Source organism: Colossoma macropomum, unplaced genomic scaffold (assembly GCF_904425465.1).
Source record: "Colossoma macropomum unplaced genomic scaffold, Colossoma_macropomum, whole genome shotgun sequence".
Lineage (NCBI taxonomy): Eukaryota > Metazoa > Chordata > Actinopteri > Characiformes > Serrasalmidae > Colossoma > Colossoma macropomum.
Genome location: NW_023494788.1, coordinates 13430085 through 13445802, shown reverse-complemented (window position 1 = coordinate 13445802; position 15718 = coordinate 13430085). Strand labels below are relative to the sequence as shown.

Genomic DNA, 15718 nt, shown 5'->3' with positions numbered 1-15718 from the left:
CATCACAAGCATCATGAAATGAGTTTCCATAGCCAATCAGCTGCATACAACCCTAAGATCACTTTGTGCAAGTGTCGGCTACAGTGGTGTAAAGCATGCTGCCACTGGACTCTGGAGCAGTGAAAATGTGTTCTCTAGAGTGATGAACCACACTTCACCACCTGGCAGTCTGATGGACGAGTCTGGGTTTGAACGCTGCCTAACAGAATGCATAGTGTCAGCAGTAAAGTTTGGTGAAGGAGGGATAATGCAATTATATGATTCCAGGCAATGTCCAAGGCATTGTTTGATGGGTTTGGTGTGGAGGAACTCCAGCGGCCTGAACAGAGCCCTGACGTCAACCCCAATGAACACTTTTGAGATGATTTGGAATGTCAATTGTGATCAGCCAGTGCCTGACCTTACAGATGCTCTTTTGACAGAACAGACACAGACTACCACAAACACACTCAAAAAAATCTTGTGGAAAGAGTTGGTGGGTAACTCCACATTAATGCCCATGGTTTTGGAATGGGATGTCCAGTAAGCTCATATAGGTTTGATGGTCAGATGTCCACATAGTGTACTTCTCTGAAAGCCAATTCTACTAATGTTCACTTCCAACAAAACCACCATGGAGTCTATTTTCAAAAGTAGTCATATATTTCAATATATTCTTCCAGTTTCAGAAACACGTTTGGCAAAACCAAAACATTTGCAATTAGTCCTATAGGATACTCAACCTTTACAGTGTACAAGCGCATTTAATCCTACCACAAGCTTTAAAACACTGAATGAATGCTGCCATATACAACACTAATCACAATACTGACTAACCTGCATGCTGATATACCACACAGCAAAAAGTTAATTAAAACTGTGAAACAAAAACATTGATGACCAACAAGGGGTGGCACTTACAATGACTTAAAATATAAAAATAACATCATACAAGAATGATGCATTGACAAAAGGCTTAATTAATATTACATAGGAGCATACAGATATCTAATTAATAGGCAATGGCATACTGTACAAAGTAAATGTCTGTAGAAAAGGGTTAAGTGGAATACAACAATGCAGTTTCAAGATTGTCAAGCCATTATGTGCTGGATCTACACTGCCCTCTACTGCTCAGAGTCAAACTGTAAGAAATTCTAAGCTACTCACATATCGTCCACTTCAACTCCTTCACAGTGTGTCTGAATGCTGAGGAATGCTGGCAAGTATATAAATAAATTAATAAATACAACAAATTGTACATGCAAATAGGTGAAAATCCCAAAACTAATACATTTGCCTAGTAAAGAACTCTATATATATTCTTAAATTTGCTACAACAATATCAAGTTAACATTTGCCAACTTTTTTTGTTGACATGCCTACTGGACCTGATGTGAAATGAGCCATTCTAGAGAAACTTACCATGTCAGAACGGTTCACAGTGGTGGTGACAGAAACCAGATGTTGAAGTATTTAATGCCTCTAAAAGCTACATCATAAAAGCTATTACACAAAATCGTTACACATACACTGCCTGATGCCTGAAACGTTGTTTTAAGCATGACAGAGGTTCATGCAGGGTGTTTTATGTGAAAAATAGTCCCAAAAGAAAACACATTTACCACTTTTACCATTACCAACATTACATATACAAACTCAGAAAACACATGTAGGTTCACTAGTCCCATATGCATTCTTTTTGGCTAGTTAATAAAATGGCTATATCTGTATTGTAGACATCGCAACATCTGGCACCTATCACCATTGTAAAGAAATTCAAGACGATACGTTTCTCTATGATGCACCATTTCAGATCAACCCACTCTGAATGACAATCTCAAAGATTGAAATATGCAGAAAATGTGAAAAACTCCCCTTTAACTATAAGTAAGATGACATCTAGTTTAGTTTTGGTTCAAAAAGATCTTGTAAAATTTATCTCTCAGGTAAACACTTGCGACTCTAACAGAAACTGTTGCTTAAAACTGAGTCAGGCTTTGTTAGCAAGAGCAAAATATATACAGTACAGTAGTATATTTCAGTTATATAACACAGACTTACTATATATACTAATATTGTTAGTGCTTTGGTACAAGTTTACAGGTTTCTTTTAAGTACGTTTTCTGATGTTTATAATACTGGCACATTTCAGTCACTTCATTATATAACAGTTTAACAGTTGTGCTCAACTCACTAGCAGAAAAGACTGCTTTGGAGTTTGAGTGTACATTCAGTTGAATGGACACAACAGCGCAGTCTTACTCAAGACGTTTTGGTCAGTTCAGTTCAGGCTCTCAGTACTATGGTGTTCCTCGGCCGGTGGCTTTTTGAACACTGTGGAGAGTTCCTGCAGAAGCAGCTCTCGAGAGGGGCTGTGCGATCTGCCCTGGCTGTGCCTGGTGGGGGACGCCTCCTTCACTAGAGTGTCCAGAGAGCCCCCGGGGGTCAGCAGGCCCTCTCCCCCGAGAGAGCGCACAGGATTTGGACCGATCATGCGGTCCAGTGAGCCGGTCTTTCTCTGGCCAAGGCTGGTGGGCCGGGACGGAACTTCTAGGGTTTCGGCGTGGGCGCTGGTCCGGAAACTTGTCTCCAGAGACTTCAGCACCTGCAGGCTGAAATCGCCCACCTCCTCGTAAAGCGGCTCAGGGCTTTCATCACGCTCCTCTACTGAGTCCTGCTGCACCTTCATGGGCTGAACACAGACAGCACAGCCAGCAAACAGGAGGTTAATGTTGATGTAAGGGTAGGCAGTATGACAAAAATACAATATCACAACACTTCAAGAGACTTTCATGAGACATGATACATACAAAAAAAATTACTATTTATATATAGTATTTTTGAGGTTTAATAAGTTGGAACAGAAAACAGTGAATCCAATTAAACAGCACCGATTATATTCTCATAGACTTCCAGCCTTATCACAATTCAAACTCATAGACAGCTACGTAATTTACGAGCCCATGTTTAATCTCTTTTTAACAAAACATTAGTGTTCATTTAACAAAAAATTAGTGTCCTTTAAATACTGACCATGACCACTATATTCTCAGAAAAGCTCATGATATAATTTATTGTGATAACATTCATATCAACTGGTACATGGATGTACACTAATCATCATTTCAGTCTTAACCTCTTGAGGTCAGAAGGTACAAAACATGGGCATGTTTAAAACATATATATAAAATATATATACAGTTCTGTAAGTACTGCTGTAAGAAAAAAAAGTAACAAAAATTCTTCTACAGAAAAAATATCTTGTGAGATAGTTTGAAGAACAAAATTTTGTTCCAGATTTCTCCTGAACATTCCCAGATTTTAATGGTATATATCAACATAAGTAAAATTACTACTTATTGTTTTAGTGTTCTTTGTATTTATTCTAATATTAGTGTTTTTTTCTGAGCAAAAAATCCTTACCGCCCCAGTAAAAAGCTTTATATTTCTAATTTTCTCAATTGCCTTGAGTAGATAATGAAGAAACTGTGTAGGTTTCAAACCACATTTTTACATTTCTAAAAGCTCAGAAATTTGTATATAGTATAAAAATATGCTTGTTCTCTCACTGAGTGAGGAGGTGGGGTTAGGGTGACTCTCTAATGGGCTACATCAAACATACTCATGGGCCAATAACTTTTACACATAGGCCACTCATTTGGCAGCCCTAATCTAATATAATCATGTGTGATCTAATGTTAATTTAATGTACTTTAATCTAATCTATTACTTTAAACTAATGCTATTCCTAAATTAATCTAATGTCAATCTTTACAACATTAATGGCAATATGTATATAAGAAGAGGTGTCTGAGGCTTTAATTCAATTCAAAATTATTTCTATATGGTTTTTACAAGAGACAAGTAATTTCCAAAAGTCCAGGTCCAAACCCCTAATGAGCAAGCCAAGCCAAGTTACAGTGGCAAGGAAAATTCTCTAAGAGCAAAGACCACTGAGAGGAACCACAACTCAAAGAGAAGAACACATCCTCCCTGCTTGACATCAGATACTAGCAGATAGCATAGTTTAAATAATCCTTAATTATTCAGTTATTTATATTAAATCTTATTCAGAAAGTGCTATAAATTATTTGGAAATGACTATGAAACTAATATGCAAGGTATGTAGTTATGAGAGTGAGCGTTTGCGGTTTAAGGTGTTAAAGGCACTGAGACCCTGTCTGATTTAACAATAAATACTTCAGGTAAGGATTTCTAAGAGATCATCTACAATTATGGGATTTTATTTGTGGTTATTTGGACATTGACAGAAGAAATTCACTGTTCATCGGCATTCAAGTGACTTCCTTCTCCCATTTTAATCTATTGTTTCAGTATCACAGTGACGATCACAGTGACAACCTCAAGATAATTGCCAAATACACTGGAGACAAAAGAAAAAAGCCTGCAAACAATTTGCTTGCAAATGCTTTAGGCTCGGGACCCACCAGAGGCTATACCATTTTCCCCGCCAAAACACAAGCACTGAGCAGAGGCCCCAGCCTGCCCTCAAGGCTATGGCCACAGAACAATGCAGTGGAACAATTCTTCCACCCTGCGCATCCTGTTGTCTTCACTTCAGACATTCAACTCAACATCCTGTCATATCAGGAAACCTCAGCTCGCAACAGGAACGGGAGGGTTTAGGAAATCAGATGGAATTCCGCAATTAAAGAGAAACTGTTTTGCAAAGATGTCCTGCATGCGCATCAACTACAACTCAAAAAGGACTCAGCATGTTCGATTCTAGTTGAGCTAACATTGTGAATATACGACGTGTAAAAAGGTTCTTCACATTAGATATCCTTACCTGAAGTATTTACAGTCCATAAAAAGATCTACATGTTACTAAGTTGATTAAGGCAGAGTAATACACATTATTAAAAATGCCTAAGCAGTTGTTATTGTGAACATATGATTACAGGAAAACTGTAATTGGTGTAGATCCTGTATGCCATGTGGAGGTTCTTTAAACTTTAAAAAAGGTTGTTCACATAAAAATGGTTCTTCATAAAACCATTGCAAAAGTGACATCTTGGCAAGTGAAATCAACTTAAATCTATATATATATATGAATACTTCTCATTTAGAGATTGCTGTAAGAATATAAAATTATAAAATTATTTATTATACTTTCTTAATCCTAGACATTTTTATTTGTTTAAAGTCTTAGTCTTATTTTATTGGCAGATTAGCATTATATGTATATATGTATATGTATTTGACCCTCCAGTTTATTTTTATTTTATATATATATATATATATATATATATATATATATATATATATATATATATATGTGTGTGTGTATATATATATATATATATATATATATATATATAGTTTTTAAACAGTTTTAAAATGGTTAAACACTTATTCATTTACTTCCTTATTTCTTATTATTTTTTACTTTAAAATAAATTTCTCATCCAATATAAGACAACTTCTCTAGATAGAATTACTTCAAAGAAGCAACAAACACCTAGAAACAGAATCTTAGAATTTTTCTACAACAATCTCATAATGAGAAATATTATCCATATCCATATTATTATATCCATATCCATAAATATTATAATCCGTCTAGATTTAAGATATTTTTACTTGCCAAGATTTTTGCCATGTGAAAGGTTCTTTAGGGCACCAAAAGCAGTTCTTATATGGCATCGCTCAAAAGAACCCCAGAACATCTTTAATGTAATAGCATTCAAACGCTGGTAAAAGTGCATGCAACCAGCAGATCAAAATCATAAGCATACTTACAAAGTACATTGAAAGTGTCCTTCTATCATGAAGCTTCCGCTGCAAACACACACAACAAAACCATGTATGAGTCTCAAATCTCCAAGACAGGATTCAATGTGTGCTGCACATGCAGAGCCAGTAGAGGGCACCAAACCTCAGTAAACAAATCAGTTTGCATTACCAGAGTTTTGTTAGCAGAGAGCATAGTGGAGTTGGTGTTGCTTTCCTCTCCTCTAATGGGCACTAGGGGCATGGTGCCAAATTTCTGCTTAGAGATATCTGAGGAGGAGTGGCGTCTCAACACAGGCGGCCGCAAGTCATCGTTCTGAGAAACCAACCAAACAATCAGAGCTCAGTAAATGGAGCTTCAGATTACCAATGAGCATTTGATATTGAAAATGATATCCAAACAAAGGATGATGTCTCATGCCTGCGCTTTTAGTAGACTGGTCATCCAATCCCAAAGCTCTGTTTCACTGGAACAACTGAGGTACCTGCCAAGGTGAGGAAAGTGATCACTACCCATTACGCAAACATACAAACTTTATCTGTAATGTATCTGCTATGAGTGAATCACCAGTTCAGTTCAGGAAACACTCACATCTGATGTTTGTCTATCATCACAGTGAAACCCCATCTGCAGTAAGGCATGTTGTTAATTAATAAGAACGTCAAACACTTTCTAACAAGTAAAATGGATTAGAAAGTTCTGTCTTACTTTGTGGGCGCTTTTAACTTCTTTCTTATACCGATGTAAATCTTCATGGTTTTCAGTAGCCACTCCTTTTCTGGTTTGTTGCTCTGTAATAATTGAAGGAAAAACACATACGGAAAAAAGCTCAGTACACTCTCATTTTGATCTTTCTGGTCTCAGAGTCCTAATATGTTGGAATGTGGAGAATCTGTTGATGAGCAGGGGACGCACTTTCTTGTCCTTCATTAAGAGTAATTTGTGGTCTTGGATTAGGAAGGCGCGCTCTTGGAATTTGGTCCCTTGCAGGAGTTTGGGCGGCTCCTCTCGGCACTTCAAAACTCCAAACTTCACAATCTCACTCTTGTAGGCTGAAATCAAAAAATACAGCCCAAAACAGAATAAATGTACATTCTAAGTGCTCAGTCAAGATTTAGCTGTACATTGATCATCACTTTGTACATCATTACTTTGTTTTTCATTGTACTGTTTTGTATTTGTTGTAAGCACAATCAGTGTCAATAATACTGTATGTAATCACCTGTAAAGATGTCTATCGCCTCTCCTCTTGGCGCCTTCTTTACCAACAGGTACGCTGAACTGGGATCAGCCATCTTACACCACTGTAGGGCTTGCTCCAGAACTTTCTCTTTTGGGTGAAGAGGCCGCTCTGTGATTAAAACATTACACATTTTTGTTTACAGTGGAGTAAAATACTAAAAGTGAACTGTAAGGCATAATACCACACTATAATAATTAATGAGCCCATATCATGGAAAACTGAATCCATATAGACAATTCTACTGAATTAGTTCAAACTGCAGTCCCACAATAAAACCTAGTTTAAAAAAAACAGTGTATTCAGACATTGGAGATTTACAAGGATTATTTACAAGGATTACCCAAGGTATTAATTGAGACAGTAATAAGCTAAATACATACAAAAAAATGTCACTTTTGAAACAGAGCGTTTTAGTTCATGGGCGGAGCCTTATTTTAGCCACACCCCTGCATTTTAGAGCAAGAAGTGAGACTGAATCCCTGTCCCTTATGGCCACAAAATTTCATTGTGTATTAATGAAAAGTATTATAATTTTGTGTGGACTGTTCAAGACTATGTTTGCTAATCATGTACTGACTAGCTTTTTTAAATTTCTACTCAAAATTAGCTAAAATTCTCACCACTGAAACATTTGGTGAGGTTTCAATAGTATTATGACTGTTTTGGCTGTTTTGCTAGCGATAAATTGGAATGTTCATTTATGTTAATAAAATAAACATAATTAAGGTCTAGGGTATTTCAAAGTAAAAGGATTTTAGTCTAAACTCAGTAGAAAGTCTGAAATGTGTTTTTAAATGTGATTTTGAACCAATTCGGTAGAATTATACATATACGGAAACTATGCTGCAAAAACAGCCCAGTTAGAATTGATAGTGTTTGTGAGGTCATACACATCACCATATTTACATATATACACCTGTTCAGCCTACAGCAGTTCTTCCCTACCCATTCACACTGAAGTAATAATCAGTGTTTCAGCCTGGACTGCTTTTTAAGAGAGGCACAATGCAGAGCAGCCAATCAGAACAATCAGAGGTAATCTGTCGTTAAGGCAACTTAACAAAAACAGCCTGTTTATTTATAGTATAGTATATATTATACAGCATATTACAGTGGAAACAGAAGTGGGAATATGGTCATGCAAACAAGAATTACGACTGATTTTGATACATAAACCAACATAAAAATTGTAAGTGGACCTCATGGAAAAAAAAAACAGGAAAAATGTAGGATATGGATCCTTTTAAGTAAGTGAACTGTAAGTTTTTGTGCAAATGCACTATACCTTATTAAATGCACTTACGTACTGTACTATATCTTACTAATATGCTATATTAAATACAAGGTATTTTATTATACCTTCATTAAGGCTTTGGTTCAGTATAGCTGTATTTGCTGTCTGATGTGAAAATGCCCTTTGCTTGAGCAGGCAGATAAAGGCCTATTTACCAAGTTCTCCATCCTCAATGACTTCAAAGGTCATCCACACATTCTCGCCAGCAGGAACGTTTCTCAGATACAGCACCTGGTTAGTCAGCTCCTCAGCGCACATAGTGGGAGAGACCTGCAGAAAGGCCGACTTAGCACAAGCCTGTACCATGTTCTGTCAGAGCAGCATCAAGTTGGCCACTTTGATAGTTCACATATGCCACCAGGTGGCTGTAACATGAAACTGCATGTTTCATTCAAAAAAGCACACCCACAAAAGCTATTTTAAAATACACCATTATGTTGTTAAAAATGGAACAGTGAAATATTTGAGAGAAAACACAGGATAAATCTAGACTTACTTTCAGAGTGATGCAGCAGTCTGGTGTTTTTTCCTCCAAATACACCTCAATAATCAGATCTCCTGCCTGGGAGAGCTGAACGCGGTAAAGGAACAGGTTTGTTAAACTAAGCCCACTTACGTTATCAACTTAGTTTTAGTAGCTTTTAGCAGTACATAATGTTACGGTACCTGTGTGTCCTTCCAGGTCGTAATGAGACTTATCTCCAGTTCAATCTGGGTTTGGTGCTCCTCATCAACCTTCAAAGTAAAGAAGAATATTGTTGCTGCTATATTAAATATTTATTTTACACTGTGTAAACATTTCTTGCTGAGTGGACCAAAAGAAATGGCCCAAATGTACTGTTAAATCATACAAAGCTGAGAATTTTCTCCCCTTCTGCTGTAAAGTTTCCAACTTCGAGCAAGGACATGTTTTTTTTTTTTACATTAGCAACAGTATAGAAATCTGAAGCAATAATTAATAATAATACATACAACTGTTTCAATGTACAACTACGTACACCACCATAAAGTAGCATGACTTGTGCTGCTACGTTTAAGCTTTTTTGTTTCAATGCAATTTATAACAGCAACACCACAAAGTTACAGGTGCAAAATGCAAAAGTTTAGGCAGTCAAATTCCATGTTGTTGATTTAAGTAAAAGAAGCACACTTCCTCTACAGAGAACACACACCTGCACATTTTATTGCACAATTGTTATTTATTTGCTGAGTTTAACATTGGGGAAAAAAATTAAATTAAAATTTGCCATGACTTTTGCACAGGCCAAATTTTAAGTCTCTTCCCTGTAGAAGACACGTGAACTTCACTTAGAAAATCAACAAAACATGTAATTTGGCCTTGGGTGTTCAAACTTTTGTTTACAACTGTATAAAAAGCACTGAAAATGCAGTGGTCAGAAGTCCTCTACTCACATCAAACACATAGAGGTAGTTGTCAATGAGATCCTCTACGATTTTCACTTCATGCTCCCCTTTCCCATCTGTCTGAAAGAGGCTAGGGGCAAACAGCAGGGACAGGTTCTTAGTGCACATTTGGTTAAGGTCAGCACACTTCTGTACCCTGAGAGAGACCAAAAGAGAAAGAGAGATGTTAACAAATCACTGTCAGAAAGAGCACAGCTTTTTTTGAAATCTTAATTGCATATTTTAACTTAGCATACCTGTACAGGTGACTGATGAGAGCTGCTAAAGTGGTCCGGTTGACCCGCGGCAAACCACGGATGAGTTCCTTATATCTATCCAACCTCTGGGTCTTATTAGATGTCTCTGCAGAGGGTGAAGAGGTGAAGAGAAATCAATAACGAAGCTCAGCAACCACTGAAATCTAATATTCTTTCATTTTTAGGCATGAGGCAAAGCCATAATAGAAGTCTAAGTATGATAAACTGCACTGACTGGCAGCCTCTTTCCAGTAGGGGTGCAGGTCAGCCATGAATATGGGGTCATCGAGCTCGCGGAAGAATCTCTTCAGCACATCTGTCACATCCTCGATGAAGTTGTCCCCGATACGCAGTTTCACATTGCGGGCATCTTTCCTGAACTCATCCATCAAAAGCTTGATTCTGGTCTTGGCTCCATTTTTTCTGTAGATCCCTTCATGGCCCAGGCCTGTGTACATAAAACAGATGGGGTTTTCAGCCGCACAGGTGTGTAACTGATGAAGTAATAGGAGTAGCTTTACTTAAGATATAGAGCAAACCGCTAAAATGTCGTGGTATACAAGAACTGAAGTTAAACATTAAAGCCATGCATTTAAAATGAATGTTCAGCAAACACTCAAATTTGGGTAATTTTCAGAGGTCAATCAGCCAGTTTTGTGCCCAAAGGTTTTTTTCTTTAGTTTTATGATGAAAAGTACTAAAAGCCCAATCTAGCTAACTGGGCTAGCTAAATGAAGGAAGCCTTAACCTCAGAAAGTAGCATCATGAAAACTGCATGCCTGAATCACAAAGTAGAGAAATAATTCAGGCATAAAGCTGGCTCCTACCACTGTTTTTACATATGCTTTTATATTTACAACATACTTTTCTCCATTATTATATGTAACAGTGCGTCATTATACATACACATATATAAAATCTTGAACACTATATAGTGAGGGGAAAGTCGAAAATAATATTTCAATAATAATGTATAAATTACATTTTCTACCAAACTATGGCTTTACCTGATCTGAACATGCACTTGATCAGCCAAAATATGTTTGATGTACACTTTCTTTGTGCTCTCACCATACTGGGTGATGAAGGCGATGCAGCTGTCCACGATGATGGGGATGTCATTCCTACTGAGCTGCTGATCCTTCAGTGTGTTGGCCTTCCCTCCCGCTGCCTTCTGGATGTCTGTGTACCAAAGAGAGAAATCCATCCGCCCCATGCCCTGCAGGTGCAGAGTCCTAAGCACACAAACAAACACTGTTTCTTTGGTCGATAGTTTGTGTTGCATCTTTTAAGCAAGCCATAAAAAGTGAAAAATTAATATTATATTCAACTCAGAATTGGATTCTACTATCTCTTACAGAAAAGACACATTTGAAGAGTGCAAAAACCTGGATAAATCAGTGCCATGAGAGTGTTTACACATATTTTGTGTCCAAACATAAAAACTCACCTTCCTTTCTCAACTAGAACCAAAATGTCCCTCTTTTCGTGGTTTTCTGTCTCAGATGCTATACCTTTAACAAATAAAACAGTGAAAGTCAGCCCACATACAAGACACGAGCCTGAAAAACAAAGCCTTTTGGAAACGTAGCTTTGTAGCAATTTGACACACCCTCATAGCTAAAGTGCAGTGGGATTTTGAGACTTACTCAGCTCCTGCAGGCGTTTCAGATTGATGATGTCCTCTGCGGCCCCATCGTTTCCGGGGCAGATGAAGAGGTTGGACTTCTGAAGGACAAAGAAGCCCTCTTTCCACTGCTGCGGGTCCAGCATGGCCTTATAGCGCAGCATGCCCACCCGCTCAAACTCTCGCGCCAGTAAGCAGTGGCAGCTCAGAGGAGTTGTGGCCTGAGGGACAGCAGCATAGCAACTAGTTCTTCAAACATGCTCAAGCAACAACTACGTGAAAAATCAAATTTACACTTCAAATGTAGTTGATCGACCAAGACAAGTTTTGTACCGGAGCTACAAGGCCAACGTAGCTAACAAGAAATGAAGGCTTTCAACCACCAATTAGTATCATGCCATCTGCATGCCTAAATCATCATACATTTTAATTAATTACCTAGGATGTAATTCAAATTACCTAGCATTTTTAAATTCTATAAACTATAAAAAAAATTAAAAAACAAAAATGGGGAGACAATGTTTAGTTCTGATAGCAACAATTAGTATATGTATACTATATGTAAACATATGTACTTTTGTCCATTTTTATAAATAATACTATGTCATACAGTGTTAGAAACTAGATACGTAAGTCTATTTGAGATTACCTAACAATTCCACATGGTTTGAGGCAAGCATGTGACAATTTAGACATGCAGTCTGCACAACGATAGCAGGCGCCTACAAGTTTTTACTAATTAGTTGCATTGCATTCTACTAACTAATTACATTAGCCTCATAGCTCCTGTCCCAAAGTGAAGAGTAAACTTCAGACAAGCTATACCTGATAAGGCTAATATAGTCAAGATATAGCTATTCATATAGGATGATCAACTACATTTGGGGTGAGGGGAGATAGTGTACATTAAATCTTTCAGCTACATCATCCCTTTAAGGTCATATACAGAGTCTCATTTTTACCTTTCCAATAGCTTTTACCCAACTGTGCAGTGCATCTGGAGTCTCTAGGCCAAACTGAATAAGCTTTTCAGATGTTAGGTAGAGTTCAAAAGTGTATCGAAACCTAAGAACATTTTAAAAAAAAGAACAAAAAGAAAAAACAATTTAAAATCCATTCACATTAGATATGATGCGTAAATGTACAGTAAAGCTGTGGTGTAAAGTGGTGTACCTGTCAATAAAGCCATTGTTATTGTTGCATGAGTCTGGCCTGCTAACTCCTAAACAGATGATGTCTTTGAGATCAATCTTCATGTTGGGTTCATGGCACCTGTCAGACTCATAAAACAAAAGGGACTTCTCCACAGAGCACCAGTATTTTTGAAAATCTGAAAAAAAAGAAAAACCTTCTATGACTACCTGTGTTTAAACTTTTGATCATTACTGTACATATCGGTGAAGTGGGCCTTGAAAGGCTCTTTATTCCACTGCCTTCTGAAGAACATTCTGCTCCTAAACTCCTGCCAAGGGCTGTGTTTGCCACATTGTCGCCTACCTTCTCTGGTTCGCCGGGATAAAGTGCCTTTGTTAATGGAGCCTGACTTGTAGAGGTAGCCTGAATACAGAACCGGCTGCATGATTTCATCATACACACTGGAATCTGCAACAAAACATAGCAGAATGTAGCAAGACATATTTCCACCACTAAATACACTGCAAAAAAAGGATTTTTGCTGTCAAAGTACTGTAAAATTAGACCCATTAAAAAAAAAAAAAATTAAATGCATGTAAGTAAACCATACATATGCTGTATTTTAACATTGCTGTTAATTTACAAAAATATAATATAAATTCACAAAAACAAATTATCACCCTTATTTAACATATATTTGCATTTGTTTAAAAGGGTGTTACTGTTATTATTATGGTAAAATACTGCATGTTAGAATAACTAGTTGGACTAGTGATTTATATTTTTTTATATTTAAAAATTAAGCTCTAATACTTAATAGTACTTTATAGTTCTAATACTACTTAAACAGCACTTTGCAGACTGTTATGATTGTCAGTTCTCAACTGTGATCTCTTGAATATGATTGTCAGATTCATTAAACTCAAATAAACAGCAGAAACTCATAAAATCCTAAATATAATAAATATACAGGCATGTTCGTTATAACATAAAACAAACAAACTGTTATATTGGGATATATTATTCAAGGCCCTAGAAAATATTATATGAACTCCCTACTAGGGCTAAACGATTTGGGGGAAACTTTTAATTGTGATTTTTGTGACAAGCATGTCCAATTTTACAAGCTCGAGTGCTAAACATAGTGTGCCAGACAGCTCTGGTTGTGTTGTCATCCACACATCATGTGGGTGTTTTGTGGCTTCTGTTTGTTCTAACTCCTTTACAGACAATTCACAAGCTCTGTGCTATTACATAAACAAAATTGTCACTTGAAACTTCAATTTTGATATTCAAGCAATTAATCTTTCAGCCCTACTGCCTATGTTACCCTTCACCGTGTGCTTGCAGATTATGTTTTAGTTACATTCAGTTGTACAAATTGATTCATTCAAGGCTTTTATGGTGCAATCTAGAAAAGCAACACTTCTAATGTGGTGGATGACAATTGCGGTGTAGTGGTCAGTGACTGGACTGTGAGGAGTGGAAGTGGTTGAGTGGGTGGTGCATTGTGAATGTTTGAGAAAGCAAAGAATGTTAAGCTCTGAGCACCTGAAGCCTGCATGTAGGAGTAATGCATGGACAGGTGCTTCTCATGGCCATTAGAGTCGGAGAGACGAGCTGCTTCCGCCTCAGCGAAAATCTGCGTGACCGTCTTGAGGAGGTTCTGTTCAGTCACTGCCGTGCACAGTGCCTGCAGGATCACACACACTCAGTCAAATGCATCACTAAAAGCACATTCAGCCACAGGACATCCAAAGCCCAGTCCTCCAAAAATTCTTTTATTCAGTACTGTCCTATTATTAGTGGTCTTATTTCACAATTCAGAGCGCATCTGTCCTCTTATGCTGGAAAGACACGTCAGACTATTAGGTTATGGTAACAACTATGGCAAAACACTGAAAAAAACATAATGCATGTCAAGCAATGACCATGGTACTTGGTCATGCTATTTTAAGCAACTCACTGTGGACTGAGGTTTTCTTTAGTAATAAAGACAGAGAGGAACACGCGCTCTGAAGCAAAACAATGGCTAAAGACAGATCTTATAGATAGACTTTGCTTAATGAACTGTCTTTGAACCATCTTTGCTTCAAAAATAAGTTTTTCAAGTTCAGTGGCATTGTATAAATTAATCATTTGTTTTGTTCTGTGTACATAACTCACCTTAAGTAACTCTTCCTGTGTGCTGAAGCTGGGGTGAGGGTAGCGATAGCGTCCTTCTCTGTACTTCTGGCTGATAAACTCTCTTCGCTGTTCTGGGGAAGCATCACAGTCCAGTTCCTCAGTTACTGGCAGCCTAGCAGCCCAGAACTCATTGGCTCTGTCATTACCCAGCATTATGAAAAGCTGAAACATATAAACACACAAACAACAACAACAATGTATACTACTATACTATTTTACTATATTATAGTGTGATTTTACTCAGACCTCTTTGACACAAGTAGAGAAAATTCTGTGAAAAGTGTGTATTTAAAACTTGTATATCTGTGAAGGCACTTTAAATGCTAAAAGCTATATGGACCATTCTCCCAATAAGTTCAAACTGCAGTTAATTAAAAAACAATTAAGTCTACAGACCTTAGATGTTTACATGGTTTATTGTATGATCTCTTCAAACCCAAGGCATTCACTGAGATAGTAATAAGCTATATATATATATATATATATATAATATATATATATATACAAAATAACTCAAAGTTACTTTCTATACCAAGGTGGCTGTCCCAAACCCTAAAAATAATACGTCTATATTTTGTTCTTTTAAAATTAAGATTTAAAGATATCATAAGCTTAAACTAAATTAAAAAACTCAAAAAATGCTGTCCCCCATTTTCATGTCACTACCGAAACACAAAACAGTTTCAGTCCATAGGCAGAACCTTATTTCAGACACAACCCTGCATTTAAGAGGGGGTGACACTGCATCCCTGTCCCTCTTGGCCACATGGTGAGCAGTTAGATCTTATTGTTTTAAAGTAAATGTATCTCAAAGTCTAAAAATCAGTGTGTAACA

General features: G+C 37.2%; 1 protein-coding gene across 1 annotated transcript in view; it reads right to left on the bottom strand.

Annotated features, from left to right (window-relative positions):
* Positions 1–623: 623 nt before the first annotated feature.
* Positions 624–15718, bottom strand: part of arap3 (ArfGAP with RhoGAP domain, ankyrin repeat and PH domain 3) — a 38722-nt gene continuing 23627 nt past the window's right edge. The window contains exons 13-34 of the mRNA XM_036568542.1: positions 14863–15045; positions 14248–14389; positions 13060–13164; positions 12736–12892; positions 12525–12627; positions 11585–11783; positions 11386–11449; positions 11007–11170; positions 10171–10383; positions 9936–10041; positions 9688–9835; positions 8941–9009; positions 8771–8845; positions 8430–8544; positions 6960–7088; positions 6653–6789; positions 6446–6528; positions 6329–6364; positions 6158–6221; positions 5909–6052; positions 5746–5784; positions 624–2674 (exon numbers count right to left, since the gene is read on the bottom strand). Coding sequence (XP_036424435.1) covers positions 2264–2674; positions 5746–5784; positions 5909–6052; positions 6158–6221; positions 6329–6364; positions 6446–6528; positions 6653–6789; positions 6960–7088; positions 8430–8544; positions 8771–8845; positions 8941–9009; positions 9688–9835; positions 9936–10041; positions 10171–10383; positions 11007–11170; positions 11386–11449; positions 11585–11783; positions 12525–12627; positions 12736–12892; positions 13060–13164; positions 14248–14389; positions 14863–15045 — 2886 coding nt within the window. The 3' untranslated portion in view covers positions 624–2263. The remainder of the gene's footprint in view (positions 2675–5745; positions 5785–5908; positions 6053–6157; positions 6222–6328; positions 6365–6445; positions 6529–6652; positions 6790–6959; positions 7089–8429; positions 8545–8770; positions 8846–8940; positions 9010–9687; positions 9836–9935; positions 10042–10170; positions 10384–11006; positions 11171–11385; positions 11450–11584; positions 11784–12524; positions 12628–12735; positions 12893–13059; positions 13165–14247; positions 14390–14862; positions 15046–15718) is intronic.